Genomic DNA, 20,545 nt, shown 5'->3' on the forward strand with positions numbered 1-20,545 from the left:
TGTATAAACTTTATTTTTTGTTAAAAATCTAATTTATGTTAACAAATTTACTCAATTTTACCACAAAAAACAGACTATTTTCATAGAATTAATGTAATTTCTTAAACAAATATGATAGTATAGAAAATTCATTATTATTATATTGATACTAAAGATTTCTAATAGGTTCCTAAAAGTAAAAAATGTTGAAAAAAATATAATAAAAGAATTGCTAAAAAAATGATCAATTTGTAATTAGTTTAATTCTAATTGAAATAAGATATTTTTTTTAATTTTATATATTAATATAAATTACATGATTTTAATGTAGATTTTTTCCAATTAGTTAATTAATAAAAGCATTAGCTTAAGTTAGACTACTTGCAAAACAAGGATTATTTAATTTTCTACAATTTAATAAAACTAATGACTTATTGATCATCGTTGATTGCTATATTAAATCCAGATAAACTAAATTCTTATCAATTTCGTTCAATAATGTTATGAATAAACTACAATTTCTTCTTAGATTTATACAACTGTGTAAAGTTGGTTGCATGTACATGAGTAGAAAAATGTTCTATACTTCTTTGTCGTTTATTTTATTATTTACATACATATTGATTTGTTAATGAATAAACTGCGTACTTCAACCTGGTATATTAACATGTAAATTCAATATAAAATATTAAAAAAAAGTAATAAATTATGTAGTTTTGATAAAAATGTATGCAATCAGTTATATACTTTAACGTACGTCAAAGTTGTCACTTGTTGATTTGGTATAAAGAGCTGCTACCTGTTGATTAAATAAACTTCTGGTGTTGAAAGCAAATAATGCTTTAATTACACACTTGCAGTCATTACAAGTTAATGTGTAAGTAGTAAAATCGGTTTTACTTGTTGCAAGTATCCAAAGTTTATTTTTAGCATACATTTTTTTTATCTATAAACAAAGATTTGGAGCAAAATAACATTTTATCATGGATAAACTGAGGAGAGCCTTGAGCGGAGACGACGAAGATGATGAAGAGCGCGACATTATGTCCCAAGTATGCACAATGTTGATATGTGAGCAATGTGTTTTTGTAATTTAACTCATTTATTGCAGTTCCGAGACAGTGCAACACTCAGTTGGAACACTAGAATTAAATGTTTCATTGGATGCTTTGTCGTTGGCATCCTGTTAACTCTTTTAGGATCCTTTGCCTTTTTCTTGGGAGGAATCACAATGTTCGCTGTGTTTTACACCCTTGGTAATATTGTCTCGATTGCGAGTACTTTGTTCCTGGTGGGTCCTGTGAGTCAGATGAAGAAGATGTTTTCACACACCCGAGCATTGGCCACTATATTAGTCATTGTTACTTTCTGCTTAACCTTGGTGGCTGCTATAAAAGTATAGTTTTTTCTTTGTTGTTAATTATTTTCTTTATTGATTTATATAAATTTTTGTTTTTAGTGGCACAAAGCGGTTTTGGTATTGGTGTTCATCATTCTTCAATCTGCAGCTATGACTTGGTACTCCTTGTCTTATATACCTTATGCAAGGGATGTCGTCAAGAAAACCGTTTCCGCTTGTTTGGTCTAAAAGCATTTTTTTAATCTCAGATATTTTATATTTATATTAATATATAAATGTATATAAGTGTTGTATATGTTGTATAATCAATAAACTTAATCTATACAAATGTAATTGATATTTAGGAACGAAAATAACATCCATAATAATAGATGTACCGACTTCGTTGGGGTTTTTTTTATACATAATTTATTTATGTACTGTAACAGGGGATGCGGCTCTTCACGAGAAATATAAATATTATATATATTTTATATTATGATTGAGATTTTTTTTAAATTATTACACTAAAAAGTTTAGGTGTGGCTCTTGCTGCAAAAAGTCTGGCCACCCGTTATATAATAATGGTCTTGCTTTTACAGCAATTATAGTAGTCAAAGTGAACGCTCATAATAAATACAGTGGAACCTCGCATAACGAGCAAAAATAATTGCTTAAAGAGCGACGTTTCGCATAGCTTTCGGTAATAAAACTTTATGAATATGTCGAATACTGCAAAAAAAAAAAAACGGTTTATATATTCCAAATTAATGTTATTTTTTAGTTTTATCCTGTACACGTTCTTGAGATACTCCAAAATGGGAAGTTGAATGAACGAGAATGGTACTTCTCGTGGCACCGTAGAACCGAAACCTCTGTATAAACCCTAAAACGCTAAATTTAGGAAGCAGTAATACACGAAAGATGAGTTATTTTTTTTACTTTGAAGAATCCTTCTTTACTATAAGCGTTGTCTTCTTTGTTTTACAACTTCCATAGTGACCCTCACTATGCAAGTAACCTACGCAAAATGATGTATAATTAGATGTGAATTTCATAAACATCTTAGGGTATAATATTTCTTCTCCCAGAGAAGCTCCAAGCATGTGTACCGCCAAGCCAAGCATGTGTAACGCTTGACTGAACACGTGCGGCGCAGAAAAGTGTTTAACAGATTCGTATGTGCAAAAGAATAGAGCGAATGCAACATTTTGCAATTATTCAATTAGTTATTCTATTACGCACGAATTCATCGAACCTCGCGGAGCGCTTCCAAGAACTTGATGACCAATGCCTTTGCAATGTCGGGATTGCGAACGTCGGGATTTCAATAACAAGACTCAATAGAAAATACATTAAAATTCCCCGACCGCTGGCCTAGAGCGAGAAACCGGTTCGTGCAGTCGTTGAGTGCGGTTGGTGCCTGTTGTAGTGTTGTAAATCTTAATGACACTCAACTCGTAATCATTTATTAACTCTTCATTTTGGGACGGAATTTATAGAATCTATTATTGTAGGACTTCTTCTCTCTACGGTCCCCTGACTAAGACTTCCTCGCAGTTCTACAGCTTAGCCCTAACTAAATTATATAATACAAAAATGTGTTCATTGTGGAAAATACAATCGTTTATTATTATCTAAGTTTTATGATCCTATCCAAATATTTAAGGGCAGCAGAAAGCTGGTGATGCAATAGACGCAACTATACGATTTAATGTGTAACCGTCCTTCGGAATATTCCACAAGTTATTCTAAATAATCACGTACAAGTATGGATGGATACGTTAAATATGATTTTTAATAATTAAGAGGAAAGTTATGGCCCTAACAAATATACATATTAGTTATACAATAGATGACAATAAATTGGTCGGTCACGACAGCATGATGAATTAATAAAACTGGAATTAATAGAATATTTTAAATTAGGTCTTATAACTGTAATTAGGGAATTCGTATCAAATAAAAATCTAGACTCAATAGAAGATGCATAAAAATTTGCAGAAAATAAAGAAAATCAAATTAAAAAGCAAATTCTCCAAGATAATTTGTATTTAGAATAAAAAATGTTTGAAAATATATGTAATGAAAGTAACTTAAATTTTGATCAGCAAAATGAAAATAAATGATATTAGTAATAATAACAAAAAACTTGATTGTAAAATTAAATTTCAACAATGTTTTATTTGTGGAAAAATAATCATAAACACAATAGCTGTTATTTCAGACATAATTATAAAATGATAATAAAAACAAATATAGAACTCAAGATAGGAAAAATATAAAAAAATATATTCCAATAAATTTTAAAATTAAAGAAAATACAAAATAGAAGAAGAATAAATTTACATATAATTAGGTCTCCCTACCGAGAGCGACCGTAATACGGTTTGATACGGTTCGGGCAGTCGTCGAGTGCGGTTGGTGCGTGTTGTTTATTTGAAATCCATTTATGTTTGTGATTGTGTATGTTTCTTTGCGCAAAGTGACGTATTAGTATGTCTAGTTGTACTTGTTGAAAATATCAGTGATTACGCTATCGACATATTATTTTGGTGGCAGTAATACTCGAATTCGCACCGTCGTAAGTCAACTTAAAAACAGTTTTCTGTAACCATTTACTAGAAAAACGTAAAATCTTAAAGTTGAAACGTAATTACTTAATTAAAATTCAATTAAACTCAAAATATTAAATTTTTCTTGAAAAAACTTGCATTAGATAAAATTTTAAATCATCAATATTATGGGAATTTTGAAACGATTTTCCGCTGGAAATAAGGATACTTCTGCTGCCAATCCTGCCATTCCTCCACCCTATTGCGAAATGCATTTATTATTTTAACATCCATTTCAAGATATAAAACGCATAATATTAACATGTAATTAGGTGGAGACCTTCATTTATTAACTGTTTATTTTTGGAAGGAAGTGCGAATGAGCGCATGGTGTCTGTTGTGTTGTTGTGAATCATAATGATACTCGACTCGACTGTTTATTTTCGGACGGAATTTATAGAATCTATTCTTTTTGGAAAAATAATCATAAAAACAAAAGCTGTTATTTCAGACATAATTATAAATTGATAATTAAAAATAAAAACAAATATAGAACTCATGATAGGAAAAATATAAAAAAATATATTCCAATAAATTTTAAAATTAAAGAAAATAAAAGTATTATTACACTTATTACCAGGCTCTTCCATAAAATTAATGAGGTTTACAATTAATTAGGTTTTACGTTTGCACTTTTGTCCCGGGATGGAATATCTCTGGAAATAATTTGTTGTATTATCGATGTGGAGTCCTAGTGGGTTTTATGGAAAAGTCTAGATTAAAGTCAGTGTACATAATAGTATTTATTTAACACTTAGATGCTTCAGTGTCGTAATCTAGCTTCCACTTGCTACAAGCATAGGTTGCTGGTCAGGAGTAGTATCAAACTAGAACTAACTTAAAATAACAAAAGTGTCGTCTTATATGTAAGAAGACGTACTGGATACAGAATAATATTCTAAGGGTAGGGGCTAATTTGCCATGTGTACGTCATAGGCGCTTGCGGGAGTTTTTATGTCTCCCGCTGCCGATAAGGTCTAAAGGGTGATAAATCTTACAATTGTTTGGGAAGGTTAATTATTCGTGGCGTAGTTTTTATAGTTGGTTGTCCGACTTTTACATAATCCTCCTTTTGAGTGACCTAGACGGGTTGTAAAAACTAACAGAACAAAGATAAACAGTACACATGGTACATATTAATGTATATATTCCAAATTAATGTTATTTTTCAGTTTTATCCTATACACGTTCTTGAGGTACTCCAAAATGGGAAGTTGAATGAACGAGAATGGTACTTCTCGTGGCACCGTAGAACCTAAACCTCTGTATAAACCCTAAAACGCTAAATTTAGGAAGCAGTAATACACGAAAGATGAGTTCTTTTTTTTTACTTTGCAAAATCCTTCTTTACTATTAGCATCGTATGCTATTTTACAAGACGAATTGTGACTAGAACTGGTTTGTTTTACGCAGGAATTCATCTAACCTTGCGGGGAGCCTCCGGATCTCTTGAATCCATGCGGCGCTTGCAACCTTGTCTTTAACGTATCGAATGGAAATAAGAATACTTCTGCTGCCAATCCTGCCATTCCTCCACCCTATTGCAAAATGCATTTATTATTTTAATATACATTTCAAGATATAAAACGCATAATATTAAGATGGACAAATTGATCGAAAATAACGAGAATTTTCAAAATCAAAATTATTGAATTAATCCAATTAGTGCAAACAAACACTGGTTTATGTAACATCAAGTAATTAAATTTAAAATAAAAATGTATCTTTGTTTATACAACTCGAAATACACCTTTAACTAAAATTATAAAATAACGTCACAGTGTCGTGGCCGACTATTTTATTATCATCTATTGTATAACTAATATGTATATTTGTTAGGTCTACCTCCTATTAATTATTACAAATTATTTCACGTATCCATCAAATATACAAACGAATACTTGTACTTGATTATTTAGAATAACATGTGGAATATTCCGAACGACGGTTACTCATTTTATAGCAAATGTTACGATGATATTGAATTCTGACAACGTGCGTTCATTCACATAACCTATATTAAATTGGTTATCGTCGGACTGACATCGCAGATCACTTCAACAATTCACTGAAGATTCATCATCATGGAGAAACATTTGTATATATCATCCCTATTTGTAAGTTTTCTGTTAGAATAAGTATATATTCTTTTTATTTACTTTATTTCTATGCTGCTGCTAAGTTCGCCTTAATCTAACGTATGCAACTTTGTATACTCCAAATATTTCAGAAACTGTGACGTTATTTTATAATTTTAGTTAAAGGTATTTCGAGTTGTATAAACAAAGATACAACATTTTTATTTTAAATTTAATTACTTGATGTTACATAAATAATTGTTTGTTTGCACTAATTGCATTAATTCAATGAGATTAACAAATTTAATTACTGCACTTTGTACAGATAGTAGATAGAATAATCAGGATAATTGTTTTTGTACTTTATTTAACTGTTTCCGTGTAAGGGTTTTCATAAAACAGGAATGATTAATAGTATTTATATAAACTGTTATGAAATAATCTTCCACAGACACAAATATTTCGTATTTATTAAGCCATTAAGTATAAATACCAACTTTGATGCCAGATATCTTTGATATTATACTTTAACAGTTCTTTGTATATTATGAAAGTACTTCATCTAACTTTCGATTGTTTCTCAAATTTTCTTTTGCATATTAAATTTTGTAATCCAAGGATAACTCAAAAATACGCGTTATTGTCGATCGATTTGTCCATCTGAATATGCGTTTTATATCTTGAAATGTATGTTAAAATAATAAATGCATTTCGCAATAGGGTGGTGGAATGGCAGGATTGGCAGCTGATGTATCCTTATTTCCATTGGATACGTTAAAGACAAGGTTGCAGGCGCCGCAAGGATTCAAGAGATCCGGCGGATTCAATGGTGTATATAAAGGCATTGGTCCTCAAGTTCTTGGAAGCGCTCCGCAAGGTTCGATGAATTCGTGCATTATAGAATGACTAATTGAATAATTCTAAAATGTTGCAGCGGCTCTATTCTTCTGCACATACGAATCTGTTAAACACTTTGCATCGCCGCACGTGTCCAGTCAAGCGTTACCTTTGGTACACATGCTTGGAGCTTCACTGGGAGAAGTGGTATTATACCTCCTAAGACGTTTATGAAATTCACATCTAGTTATGCATCATTTTGCGTAGGTCGCTTGCATAGTGAGGGTCCCTATGGAAGTTGTAAAACAAAGAAGGCAAACCAGTTCTAGTCACAATTCGTCTTGGAAAATAGCATACGACGCTTATAGTAAAGAAGGATTCTTCAAAGTAAAAAAAAGAACTCAGATTTCGTGTATTACTGCTTTCTAAATTTAGCGCTTTAGGGTTTATACAGAGGTTTCGGTTCTACGGTTCTACGAGAAGTACCATTCTCGTTCATTCAACTTCCTATTTTGGAGTACCTCAAGAACGTGTACAGGATAAAACTGAAAAATAACATTAATTTGGAACCGTGGGAAGTCGCCAATTGCGGCGCTGTAGCAGGTTTTACTTCTAAATTTGGATTGAAGGATTAACGAATAACTTGAATTTGTAGGTGGAATTTCAGCTGGTTTAACGACTCCTTTAGATGTCGTTAAAACGAGAATCATGTTGGCAGAGCGAAGTCTTAACCAGTCGCTCAGATATGGAGCCGTTTGGAAGGAGGTTTATGTACAAAACGGAATAAAAGGGTAAGTTTTTTTTATTGTATTATTATTTAACATTAATTTGACTATGTGTAAAGCTTGCACGAAAATGGTATCTAATATATAAATTTAGTATTACTACTTTTCGAAACACTGATGTGTAAAGCTTGACCTGGAGTTCCTAATTTAGTTAATATAAATGTTTAATTTAAAAAATATATATATAATAATTAAGCTACAGAGCATGGTACCTGGTACATAAATTTAACGGTACCACTTTTCGAAATAATCATTGGCTTTACAGCAAAGCAAAGCTACATAAGTTCTCAAGTACGTCTTCATGTACGGCAAGACCTTATCTTTCACCCACTCCTCCGGTAAATCATCACCCCAGTCTTCTTCAACCATGAAATCGCTAAAAAAAAAACATTGATTTACTCTCTTTTGCCCAACTAGAAATATTCAAAAGGTGGTACAATGCGTGTTCCACCGCCCCAGACAGAGTTAAAACAGCGTCTTTTTGTTACTACGCATCAATTGAAAAACATATTACCTTAGCGCCTACCATTGCTTCAATTTTGAAATACTATGTCTATATACTTGTAATTTGTTTTTCTGTGAGCGAAATCCAAACAAAGTTATGCATGAACGTTGTTTTAAAATAACCTTTGATTCTACTTTTATGATGACCTGAAGACCCGCGCGCCTATTTGCTTCTTAGCTCCCCACGGCCCCGACAATATATAGCATATACACTTACGTGATTTCCCTTATGTTCGAATTACCAATTGCCCCACGTCCAGGGGAAGGTGGTTCGAATTCCACGAATATACTGGTGCGCAGAGGAGTTAAAATGAAAGTTGCTGTTTTGTGACTGTTAACCTTGTCGCAGATAATGTTGAACATGCCATAACCTTTGATTTTATTGTAATGATGACCTTACAGTGCCGCGCGCCTATTTGCTTCTTAGCTCCACACGGCCTTGACAATATATAGTATATACACTTACGTGATTTCCCTTATGTGCGTATTACCAAAAGGCCCACGTCCAGGAGAAGGAGGTTCGAATCCCACGAATATACTGGTGCGCAGAGGAGTTACGAGGAAAGTGGCCGATTTGTGACTCTTACCATTGTCGCAGATAATGTTGAACAAGCACTGAAACAATTATACAATTAAAATAATAATGATTTCTGCTAAACAAAACGTACATGGATGTTACATATATCGCCATCCGAGCAGAAAATAGATCTGTCGTTTTCGACTCTGAAACTCTCGTACTCGCCACGATGTAATAAAGTCAAATCCATTATTACTTCAGGGGCACTAGCCATGATCAAAAACCTGTCTTGCTTCAAGCAATACTGGAATGGAATAGTATGTTTTTCTTTGTTGTCCCTGTGCACAGAATCGAGAAAATTTGTTAAATCACTCGACATTCTGTCGTTTTGGTACTTTGTCATAATATCTGGTTCGTCATTGAACAGTTCGCTGTAGGAGAACGACACAACTTCACCATCAACAGTCTCCTTGATAATCTTATGCATATATGATTTGATATTGTCGCTAATGAAATATTGCAGTTGTTCTATATAAAGAAAATAGGGAAAAAACTACATTACTAAACTTAGGTCATCAGTCAATGAATTAGTTATAGCACCTTTATCCAATTCTTTAGTACACTCTGAAATCACTTCAATCTCACTATAATCAAAATTAAGCTCATAGTAATATGTCATGGGAATAAGCGAATCATCTTCACTTTTAAGACCGACGTAAATTTTGAATGTCGACTCTTTATCAATAGAAAATCTAAAATATTGTTATTTCAATAAAATGAATGGAAAATTCAAGCAATTTGGATTTTACTTAAAAACGCCTTCAAAAGACTCCTCTCCATTCGAGTTTGTGGTGTAACACTCTGCATCCATGAATATACGGCCAACTTTCATATCCAGATTCAGGTGGACATTTCTCCAATCCACTGTGCACTTCTCCAGCTCTAGTCCAGGCCAATTGCACAATCTGATATTATCCAATCTGAGCATTTTCTCCGTGTCTGCAATGCCAACAGGCTCAAAATCGACAGGCTTAAATCTTCGCTCGTTGCGTTTGAATTCGTCATTGATTAGCTGAAATTCATATGCTCAGATTTGCAGTTATTATCATTATAGTGTGTAACTCACCCGCAACAAATTCACTTCTAAATTATCAGCTATATCTTTAAATGTGTCTCTCATATACTCAGGGATGTAATCGTAGTGACTGTTGGAGCAACTCATCGTGATAGAAGGATACGAACTTGAGATTGCGAACGCTGTAAATATTAGATTATGTTATCAAGTATTTATGAAGAATGGTGGTGCCGTCGAATCGCACAATCCCGCAATATAATATTCTTTTATAAACATATATGTGTAATTACTAAACAAATCTACTAATTAGTATATATGCTTTGCGTGAACGTTAGATATATAGTTCAGATTAGTTTTTTAGTCCATTGAATCCAGTTAATGATTTTCAAAGATTCTAAGGGATAAAAATAGAAAAAAGAAAAGCTTAGACCTTTGCAGTAAAAATGGAAGCTAAAAAGACAAAAATTGTACATACCTAAATCCCAAAATTAACTGTTTTTAAACCAATTGTAACTAAACCAGTTCGAAGACAATCACAATAAAAAAATCATCTCTAATGATGATGATCTTCTTTGTAATGAAAATCTATTCAAAAAAACAATTTTTTTTCAGATTATTATTAACGAACATTGCAGAGTTTCACAATAAAATAGTAACAGTGATGGTATATCCTGGACACCGTGTAATAGAACATTACTCATGTCGATCTTAGTCATTTAGAAGTCACGTGAAAGGAAACGATACGCATTGCCTACGAAATTACGCCTACGAAATTAGCTAAAATAATAAAATATTTTTGCTATTCAACAGGCAAAGAACGTTTGCATAATATATCCTATATAAGGAGTTTACATGAAAATAAAAAATAAAAGGACTATTGACTATAACCCTAAATATATTTATTATAAAAAATTATGTAAATAAAAAACAATGTGAAAGGGCCCCAATTATATTTTGCGGGGACGACACTAATTCTAATACTTCTGAATCATAATCAATTGCGATTGCCACCGTTCAGAATTATGTAACGGAACTACTATGACGCCGAACTCAATTCGGATCTGTAGGGCACTCAAATAGCAAAAGTAACTGGTTTCTAGTGTTAATTTTGTTATGACATATCGTTAAAAAATATTTATGAATTTCCCTATATTGATTGTGTTATACTTTTTTTTCAGATTATTTGCAGGTTTCGTGCCCAGAGTTATGTGGATTACGGTGGGAGGCTATATTTTCTTCGGAATGTATGACTATTCAAAGAATCTTTGCAATACTTACTTGCTGGATGGAGCAGAACTCGAGGACTGATTTTTAATAATTTGTAGTTAAACGTTGAAAGATAGCTAACTTTCTGTAGCAACCAATGATAAATATTGTTTTTAAGTAGTTTTTTTTCTGTTTTTTTTTTCCTGAAAAAGTCACATGACGCAGTTGCACATAGTTAATCAGAAAACATTTATGATTTAGATAGCTGAAATAATTTGCACAAGATAGGGCAAATCTAGTCCTTTTATTTTCAGTTGGTATTAACCTCTTGTCTATGAGTTTAGAGAGATGAAGATTTTTTTAGTGATTTTTAGAGCGAATCGGTTGAACTCGAGACGTTTGTTTCACGATTACAAAACTTTATCAAGTTATCCATGATTATCCGTAAGTTTGTTTTATTTCGCCCATTTTTATTTCGCTATTGTCAAGAATACAGCAAGTAAGTAACAATCAATATTATTTATTTAGACTCGATGGTTCAAACATGAGTAAACGTGAACCATCTATGAGAATGAAATATAGGACGTGGACCATCTTTGTTGATGGAGTATGTGCACTTTGGGCATCTGTGAAGATGGAGTATATGCGCGGGGGTTTAACGTTGGTATTAACGGATTTATTTTTCTAGTTCCCCCAACGACGAATTTATTAACTAGCAACTGCAAGTGCCCGCGGTGACGTTCGTCTTTAGCCCTGCCCCCAGTGGTAGGGGGCCAAAGTGAATATGGTTTTTCGAGGACAGTTGGTACGATTCATTTAAAAGGCATAGGAGAGAAGAAATTTCGGATGAAATTGGAATCAATCTGAACCTTTCAATTTTTTATTTTGCGAGAAACAAAATTTGATGGTAGTGTGCTGGTGGTAGTGTTTTTTCAAATTTGTTATTGACAATTTAAAAAAAAACTGTCATTTCTAAGTAATATACATTATACATATATACAAGGTACATCGGAGCATGCTGCACATACAATTTTCTGTATATATTTAAGTTGTATAAATAATATATTAAAACATAAAACAGAAGTTGTCAACGAGGGAGATAAGCTGCAGCAACAAATATTATTATATGCAAGAAAGCATAAATAAACTTGTTAAGGATCGCCGAGAATTCGTTGGCAATGGTCATCTCACCTTTTTTTGAGCAGGGATAATTTTAAATTTACGAATTGTTCCGAATTCATCCGCTTCTTCTCCTTCTACTCTCCCCAATCCTTGAAAAAATGTCTGTAACCAACCTAAAGGAAACAAAATAAAAGTGTCTAAATTTGCCGTATCCTGTTAGACCCAGTTAGACCTCAGGTGTCACTTATACCGAAAGAGCTAAGGTTTACAGGGCATTCATTCCAACTTCATAAAAGTTCTAACCTTTTTTTTATAAAATAAATAACACTGAAAACAAAAACAACATCTGGATACGATGTAAGCGAAGGCCAGGCAGAGACCTCTGCAAAACTAATGTGTCATGAAGGATTCATAATCCTGGAAAAATTCGGCCCGGTATCTCTTCGGTCGCAATGGTACATGGTATGTAGATATTAGATACGGATCGCGGTTCCTATAATCCTACAATTATGAATTAGTGGGAATCTCGGAATGGTGGATTAGTTGCTACCTAATGTTATAGATGGAGAGAGTGATGATTATATAGTGAGATGTGATATTTTTATAAACAGGGTACATAAGTTATTTTAGGCCATCCTTTTTCTAGCTTGTACTGAATTCTTGTAAATTCAACTTTTTAGGATAGTAATGGATAGTAATTTAAATAGACGTGCTGTAATTGTTGCCTATAAAGCTAAAGCTTTTTAATGATATTGAAGCAATTTATAACAATTGTGGGAAACATATTGAAATTTTCATTCAATTCTATACTTGATAGGAAAAAGTGCTATAGGTTTTATAATAAGCAATAATAATAATTGATTATTGCAATTTCTATTCAAGTCGAATATATCCTTCAATCCAAATTTGGATGTAAAACCTGCTACAGCGCCGCAATTGGCGACTTCCCACGGTTCCAAATTAATATTATTTATCAGTTTTATCCTGTACACGTTCTTGAAGTACTCCAAAATGGGAAATCGAATGAACGAGAATGGTACTTCTCGTAGCACCGTAGAACCGAAACCTCTGTATAAACCCTAAAACGGTAAATTTAGAAAGCAGTAATACACCAAATCTGAGTTATTTTTTTTTACTTTGAATAATCCTTCTTTACTATAAGGGTCGTATGCTATTTTCCAAGACGAATTGTGACTAGAACTGGTTTGTCTTCTTTGTTTTACAACTTCCATAGGGATCCTCACTATGCAAGCGACCAATGAAAAATGATGCATAATTAGATGCGAATTTCATAAACATCTTAGGAGGTATAATATCTCTTCTCCCAGAGAAGCTCCAAGCATGTGTACCAAAGGTAACGCTTAACTGGACACGTGCGGCGGAGCAAAGTGTTTAACAGATTCGTATGTGCAGAAGAATAGAGCGGTTGCAATATTTTACAATTATTCAATTAGTCATTCTATAATGCACGAATTCATCGAACCTTGCGGAGCGCTTCCAAGAACTTGAGGACCAATGCATCATTGAATCCGTCGGATCTCTTGAATCCTTGCGGCGCCTGCAACCTTGTCTTTAACATATCCAATGGAAATAAGGATACATCTGCTGCCAATCCTGCTATTCCTTCACCCTATTGCAAAATGCATTTATTATTTTAATATACATTTCAAGATGAAAACGCATAATATTAAGTTGGACAAATCGATCGCTAATAACGCGATTTTTTGAGTTGTCCTTGGATTACAAAATTTAAAATGTAAAAAGAAATTTGAGAGACAATCAAAAGTTAGATTGTTAATCTCATTGAATTAATCCAATTAGTGCAAACAAACAATGATTTATGTAACATCAAGTAATTAAACTTAAAATAAAAATGTTGTATCTTTGTTTATACAACTTCTTTACATCTATCTTTAACTATAATTATAAAATAACGTCACAGTGTCGTGGCCGACCATTTTATTATCATCTATTGTATAACTAATATGTATATTTGTTAGGTCTACCAGTTTCCTATTAATTATTACAAAGCATATTTCACGTATTCATCAAATATACAAACGAATACTTGTAATTGATTATTTAGAATAACTTGTGGAATATTTTGAAGGACGGCTACTCATTAAATCGCATAGTTTATCACCACTCAACATGATTTTACTTGGGAGAGTCCAACTAACTTAAGAGGAGAATGTAACTCTTAGTAATAATCCCTGAGATCAACTATTGTATAGTTGACTTTTCAATAAAACTCCGATATGTATAATAAATATAATTAAGAATATGGAATTCAATATTCACAAACCCATTTAAGACTCCACAACTACGTAACTTCGAGATAATCCACGATGTCCAAGGATTTCTTAATCCAAGGACACGACAACAGTTTCTGAAATATTTGGAGTATACTGTCGTGGCCGACCAACTTATTATCATCTATTGTATAACTAATATGTATATTTGTTATGTCTACCACTTTCCTCTTAATTATTACAAAGCTTATTTAACGTATCCATCAAATATACAAACGGATACTTGTACATGATTATTTATTTTATTTTTTTTATTTATTTATTTATATACAATTTTTACAATATTTTTTTATACATTTTTATTATTATTTACTTATGTGTATGCCCCTCAGGTTCGGTTCTTTCGGTACGCTCCTTGGAACCGGTATTTTGAGCGGGCTTGTTGGTTTACCATGTTCTATATCTTCATTCCGCGACCCCGCATCCAACACATCATTTTTGTTTTAAACTTCTTTATGTCATTTTCTCTTTTTATTTCTGTTTATTATGTTGGTTGCATTTTGTTCCATTCTAATATTTCCTCTCGCTGTGCCTCTTGTCTGTGCCTCTATCAGTGTCCCCACATCTGGTATCTGCGTGTCACGGCTATTTGAAAACATATTTTTTTTGTAGCTTTTCTTGTTGTCTTGATAATGCTTTTATGTTTTCTTTTGTTGTGTTTAACCACACCGCTACACCGTAGCACATCTTAGAGGTAAACATACTATGGTACACTGCCATCTTACACTTGTCTGGGAGAAATTTGTTTATTTTTTTCACACATCCAATTGTCGTAGCATTTTTTTTTGTAAGCCTATGTGGTCGTCCCAACTTAGTTTGTTGTTCAATAGTATTCCCAAATATGTCTCTTGTTCTACTTTTTTATGCTTATATTGTTTATAGTGATGCTTATTTCGATCTTCCTTGCATTTTTTTGTTGTAGGAGCATGTAGTGTGTTTTATTCTCGTTTATTGTAAATCGCATAGTTTATTTTATCACTACTCAACAGCCGTCTTCAGCCCCTAAATATTTGGGAAGAATCATAAAACTTAGATAAAGAAACGATTGTATTTTCCACAAGGTCAAACCATTTTCTCCTACGCAGCCCCTTTTTGAAATGAACACATTTTTGTATTATATATTTAGTCTTAGTCAGGGGGACAGAAAAGAGAGGAAATCGATCTGAGAAGTTGGTCTTACTTGGAGAGTCCTAGGAAAAACCTAGTCCTAGTAACAGTTCTAGTTTTACTCTACTCTTAGCCAGCAACCTATGCTTGTAGCAACTGGAAGCTAGATTGCAACACCGAAGCATCTAAGTGTTAAATAAATACTATTAAATACACTGACTTTAATCTAGTTTCTTTAATCTTCAGTGAATTGTTGAAGTGATCTCTGATATCAGTCCTAAGATAACAAATAACAAATTTGATATAGGTTATTTAAAGGACCCACGTTGTCAGAATTCAATATCATCATAACATTTGCTACAAAATATTAATTTTGTTGCTGGTTTAATAAAAGAAGGTTTGTTGCAGGTTTAATAAAAGAAGAAGACATAAACTTAATTAGAAATCTAAAAGCCTGTTGGTTAATGGAAGAGTTTAACAAACGAATTACAATTAACTCATGCATTACAATACAATAGTTTTTGTTCAATTATTTTTCGATTAATCTTAAACTTCAATTTAAAAAATACAAGTTTCACAAATACTAGTATAAGTTATTTGTCAAATAGCGGTTTCCAACCTATATGCTACTACGCCTCCCCGAAAAAAAAAATTCCGCATCTTTTATTGTTTTAATAGATTAAATAATATAGACACGTTTTATTTATTTCAAGATATTATGGTATAAAAATTAATTTATTAAAAAAATTTGGCGTCTCTGGCAATAGTCCGCGCCACCCAGATTGACGTAGACACTACACGACTAGTGTACATTTGGTTGCATAAATATATTAGTCCAATAATTTGGATCCTATTACGCCTATTACTTCGTGTTAAATTCTTTAATCAGAACTTTAAATATAACAAAATACTGAAATATTTTATTAAATTTACAAACACTGATGAAATGTTCTTATTAAAATCTGTTTTAAAATAACTTCTTTATATTTTTGAACTTTTAATTAATTTCAGAAGTTTTATTTAAATAAATGTTAAAAACAAATTATTTTTACTACTAAATAAGTTTTGCTGCTTTTTAATCGTATTAATTTGAGACTCGTAATGAAATCTTAGGAGATTTGATTGAATTATGTAAATTTGCTATATTTAGTTAACGTAATAGTGTTGAAAATATAGATGCGCAGGGTTAAATATACTGAATTGAACACAAATAAAACTGGGAATGTAAATTTGAGCGGAGTTAACGATGCAGGAGGGACTAAGACAAATACCTCGGATCTGCATTTGCGAACGTGCGTGGGAAAGAGACGGAGGAAAATAGGGAAAGCGGAGCGGAAAATTGCGCGGAAATGTTTGATTTCGCAGCCAATAACACAGACACCAAATAATGATGGAATGAAAGAAAGAAAAGAAAATAAACGGTTTTTTTTTCAATTGAAGGGTGGGAAATCAACAATAATCGGATTAATTTCCACGGCCTCGTCGATCATTTAATTGCATTTGAATGCGCGAGTACGGCGCGAAATACAAAAAAAAATCTTCCGCATTATCAGCGAACAAATACAGCTAGACATAACTCAACATATTGCTTTATTTGCTCGATGCGACCGAACACGAATTACAGCTTTATTACTAATAATGGACTTTATTGGATACAAAAAAAATAAATAAAATAAAATTGTATTAATATGGCAACTAACGTGTATCAGTAATAATTATAATATCGAACTAGCTAAAACCAATATTTGTAATTCATTTAGTTTAATTAACGTAATTTATTGGCTTTACTAAATGAGTTAAATGAATGAATTCACGTGCGGGACGAGGTGGAAACTGCTGATTAATAATTGGAATACTCGAGTTTTCACCTGGACTTTGCCGTCATTTTCTTGGCGGCGCGAAAAAAATAAATAAATGAGAAGATAAAAATGAAATAAAGGTGAGTGAGGGTTCGAAGTTGTCGCTCGTTATTTTTACCTAATCGGAATCGGAGGGGGCGAAGCAAATTGGATTAGCCGAATCGTTGCGTAATTGTTTCAGTCGCTTAAAGGGAAATCTTATTCTCGCGACCCGCTTGATTTGCTCGAAGGGAGGAAAAATAAGTAATCACAAACAGATCACATGCTTGTGTTACATGAATATGCTTTAACCTTTGAAAAGTAAATATATGTAATTGATACATACTTTAAGTATATTATATAAATCATGCTGTTAATTGCTTTTCGTTTTTACATTAAATTGAATTTACTTTCGAATAAAAAAGTTTAGTTTTTTTACTATTTTAGTAGTATTGTAACAATTAAATTGAACTACAAAATTACCTCGCAAAGTGCGGCTTCGATCAGTCCGGATCCACTATATAAATTTTAAAAGTAACTTATTTTTTTATGCAAAAATTATCGTGTTTTCTATTATTTTTACAGTCAAGTTTATCTTTGTACAGTTTCTGTTTTGTATGCGTTTAATCAAATAATCGTTATGCGTTAACCATTGAACAGTAATTAAATGTAATTGATACATTATATAAATCTTGCTGTTAATTGTTTCTTTTTTACAATTAATCGAATTTATTTTAGAGTATTACAGCATTACCTCGCACAGTGCGGCTTTAAACAGTCCGGGTTCACTATGAAAATTTCAAAAGTAACTTATTTTTTTATGAAAAATTATCGTGTTTTTTTTCTTTATACAGTCAAGTTTCTCTTTGTACGGTTTATGTTTTGTATGCATTTAGGTCTTCGATTTGTCCGGTTTCAAATATGCGTTATGTTTAATTGATACATGCTTTAAGTATATTAGATAAATCTTGCTGCTAATTGCTTTTTTTTACAATTAATCGAATTTATTTTACAGTAAAAAAGTTTAGTTTATTACCATTTTCGTCGTATTGTAACAGTTAAAGTAAACTACAGCATTACCTCGCACAGTGCGGCTTCAAACAGTCCGGATTCACTATGAAAATTTCAAAAGTAACTTATTTTTTTATGCAAAAATTATTGTGTTTTTTTTCTTTATACAGTCAAGTTTCTCTTTATACGGTTTATGTTTTGTATGCATTTAGGTCCTCGATTAATCCGGTTTAAAATAAGCGTTATGCTTAATTGATACATGCTTTAAGTATATTACATAAATCTTGATGCTAATTGCTTTTTTCTTTTAATCGAATTTATTTTAGAGTAAAAAAGTTTAGTTTTCTACCATTTTCGTCATATTGTAATAATTAAAGTGAATTACAGCATTACCTCGCATAGTGCGGATTTGATCATTCCGGATTCACTATGAAAATGTCAAAAGGAACTTAATTTTTTATGCAAAAATTATCGTGTTTTTTTTCTTTATACAGTCAAGTTTCTCTTTGTACGGTTTATGTTTTGTATGCATTTAGATCCTCGATTTGTCCGGTTTCAAATAAGCGTTATGTTTAATTGATACATGCTTTAAGTATATTAGATAAATCTTGCTGCTAATTGCTTTTTTTACAATTAATCGAATTTATTTTAGAGTAAAAAAGGTCAGTTTATTACCATTTTCGTCGTATTGTAACAGTTAAAGTAAACTACAGCATTACCTCGCACAATGCGGCTTTAAACAGTCCGGATTCACTATGAAAATTTCAAAAGTAACTTATTTTTTTATGCAAAAAATATCGTGTTTTTTTTTCTTTATACAGTCAAGTTTCTCTTTGTACGGTTTATGTTTTGTATGCATTTAGTTCCTCGATTAGTCCGGTTTTGTATATTTACTCTTTATGGAATACAGAGTGGAACACAAAACACTACCATGTGGGAATCCTGATAAAATTAGTTTTAACACATAAATTCGACTAATCACTTTTTTACTAGCTTTTCATTACAATATAAACTTGAAGTTTTCAACTTTTATTATATTTTAATATAATTTATACATACGAATAAGCAATATTAATTATATAATTTTATCATGAATTATCTCTAATTTCATTACTGTTTTATTGTATTCCACAAAACATTTGTTTCATTCATAATTATTAAGAAAATTGCTAATAAAAAAATAAATATTTTGATTAAACGAATTTTAGTTTTCAAACAGTTTTTCTTAGGTTGTCGCAATGCGCTCTGGGTATAAAAAAAAATGGCTGAACATTCGTAGTCCTGAAATTTTGTAAATGAAAAAAGTAACAAAGTTTTAATACGGACATCTAAAGTTGTGTCTCAGCGTTGACGGATTACGTGAGGGTCACGTGCATATTCAACTTTCCATCGTTTTCGTATACGGAGCATAAATAAACAAATTTTTATTCATAATCCTGTTTACTGTAAATTCAGTTTACCTACGTTCAACAGAAAGGACACGACTATAGAACGAAAACGTTTCCCATCGGGGAATTTACCTTTGAGAAAGTACAATCGTCTGCGCTCAATTCTTTATGTTCTCATTTAGCTAGATTCCACATTTATAATATAGAAAAAAAAACTTTATTCAGCACATAATATTATAGTAGATTTATTAATTATGAAATTTAATTAAATTTACTTGACTTTTGTTTGTTTTTTATTAAAAACTTACAGAAAATAAATATTAATATTTATTATATATTATATATATATAAAATTACATTAAACTGCCCAAAAATGAAATATTTTGCATAATTAATTAATTTTTGTTTGTTTTTTTTGTGAATTACATTATAATTTCATTTAGTACATTTAGTTATAATAATCTAAAAGAGATAATTTATAAAGTAAAATTTTTATTTTTGAAGAAAAAGAGACATTTAAAATATTACACATTTGATAGCTCGTAGAAGATGAAAAGATGACAGCACAAATCTGCTAGTAGGCTTGTTAGAAAAGGTTTGTCTTTAATTGGCATTTTTGTCATCTAATTAGCATACGTGGTCGTTAATTAATATAAGAAAACGTGAAGACCTTGCAAAATCATTTTACAAATTTTCAGATCTTTCCAATCGATTTTGGATAGATTTTTTTAGTTTACTCATTCAATAATTAACAGTTTTCTGTTTACAATTTATAGTTATATTATTTAATTTTACTGAAATTAAGTAAAACGCGACGATGTTGCACTCTTAA

The 20,545-nt window shown here is 31.7% G+C and overlaps 4 protein-coding genes and 1 pseudogene across 6 annotated transcripts; 2 read left to right on the top strand and 3 right to left on the bottom strand.

Annotated features, from left to right (window-relative positions):
• Positions 1–701: 701 nt before the first annotated feature.
• On the top strand, positions 702–1,608 carry LOC108569735 (vesicle transport protein SFT2B). Its single transcript, XM_017931397.1, has 4 exons — positions 702–856; positions 910–1,031; positions 1,091–1,375; positions 1,439–1,608. The coding sequence occupies exons 2-4, from the start codon at positions 963–965 to the stop codon at positions 1,565–1,567; spliced, it is 483 nt and encodes a 160-aa protein (XP_017786886.1). The 5' UTR covers positions 702–856; positions 910–962; the 3' UTR covers positions 1,568–1,608.
• A 476-nt stretch (positions 1,609–2,084) lies between these two features.
• Positions 2,085–5,979, bottom strand: LOC108569732 (annotated as a pseudogene).
• On the top strand, positions 3,690–11,115 carry LOC108569753 (S-adenosylmethionine mitochondrial carrier protein homolog). Of its 3 annotated transcripts, none has more exons than XM_017931433.1 (7): positions 3,690–3,902; positions 6,732–6,888; positions 6,946–7,055; positions 7,116–7,235; positions 7,292–7,451; positions 7,504–7,639; positions 10,908–11,115. In XM_017931433.1, the coding sequence occupies exons 2-7, from the start codon at positions 6,741–6,743 to the stop codon at positions 11,035–11,037; spliced, it is 804 nt and encodes a 267-aa protein (XP_017786922.1). In that variant the 5' UTR covers positions 3,690–3,902; positions 6,732–6,740; the 3' UTR covers positions 11,038–11,115. The 3 variants fall into 3 exon arrangements, with proteins under 3 accessions (XP_017786922.1, XP_017786923.1, XP_017786921.1); XM_017931434.1 differs by having other exon boundaries at positions 3,825–3,902; positions 6,804–6,888; XM_017931432.1 differs by lacking the exon at positions 3,690–3,902 and adding an exon at positions 5,792–6,050.
• On the bottom strand, positions 7,633–11,081 carry LOC108569752. The gene is made up of 7 exons (XM_017931431.1): positions 11,008–11,081; positions 9,781–9,911; positions 9,464–9,726; positions 9,255–9,406; positions 8,806–9,182; positions 8,604–8,752; positions 7,633–8,009 (listed from the first exon to the last, which is right to left on the bottom strand). Exons 2-7 carry the CDS (start codon positions 9,874–9,876, stop codon positions 7,859–7,861), a joined length of 1,188 nt encoding a protein of 395 aa, XP_017786920.1. The 5' UTR covers positions 9,877–9,911; positions 11,008–11,081; the 3' UTR covers positions 7,633–7,858.
• A 1,667-nt stretch (positions 11,116–12,782) lies between the features above and the next one.
• On the bottom strand, positions 12,783–13,687 carry LOC108569733 (S-adenosylmethionine mitochondrial carrier protein-like; the record flags this gene model as incomplete). Its single annotated transcript, XM_017931395.1, has 3 exons — positions 12,783–12,790; positions 12,977–13,136; positions 13,535–13,687. Coding segments are annotated over 3 exons (321 nt in total), but the record flags the coding sequence as incomplete, so codon positions are not given.
• Between the last annotated feature and the right edge of the window lie 6,858 nt (positions 13,688–20,545).

This window comes from Nicrophorus vespilloides, unplaced genomic scaffold (genome assembly GCF_001412225.1).
Source record: "Nicrophorus vespilloides isolate i.1.1-1 unplaced genomic scaffold, Nicve_v1.0, whole genome shotgun sequence".
Taxonomy (NCBI): domain Eukaryota; kingdom Metazoa; phylum Arthropoda; class Insecta; order Coleoptera; family Silphidae; genus Nicrophorus; species Nicrophorus vespilloides.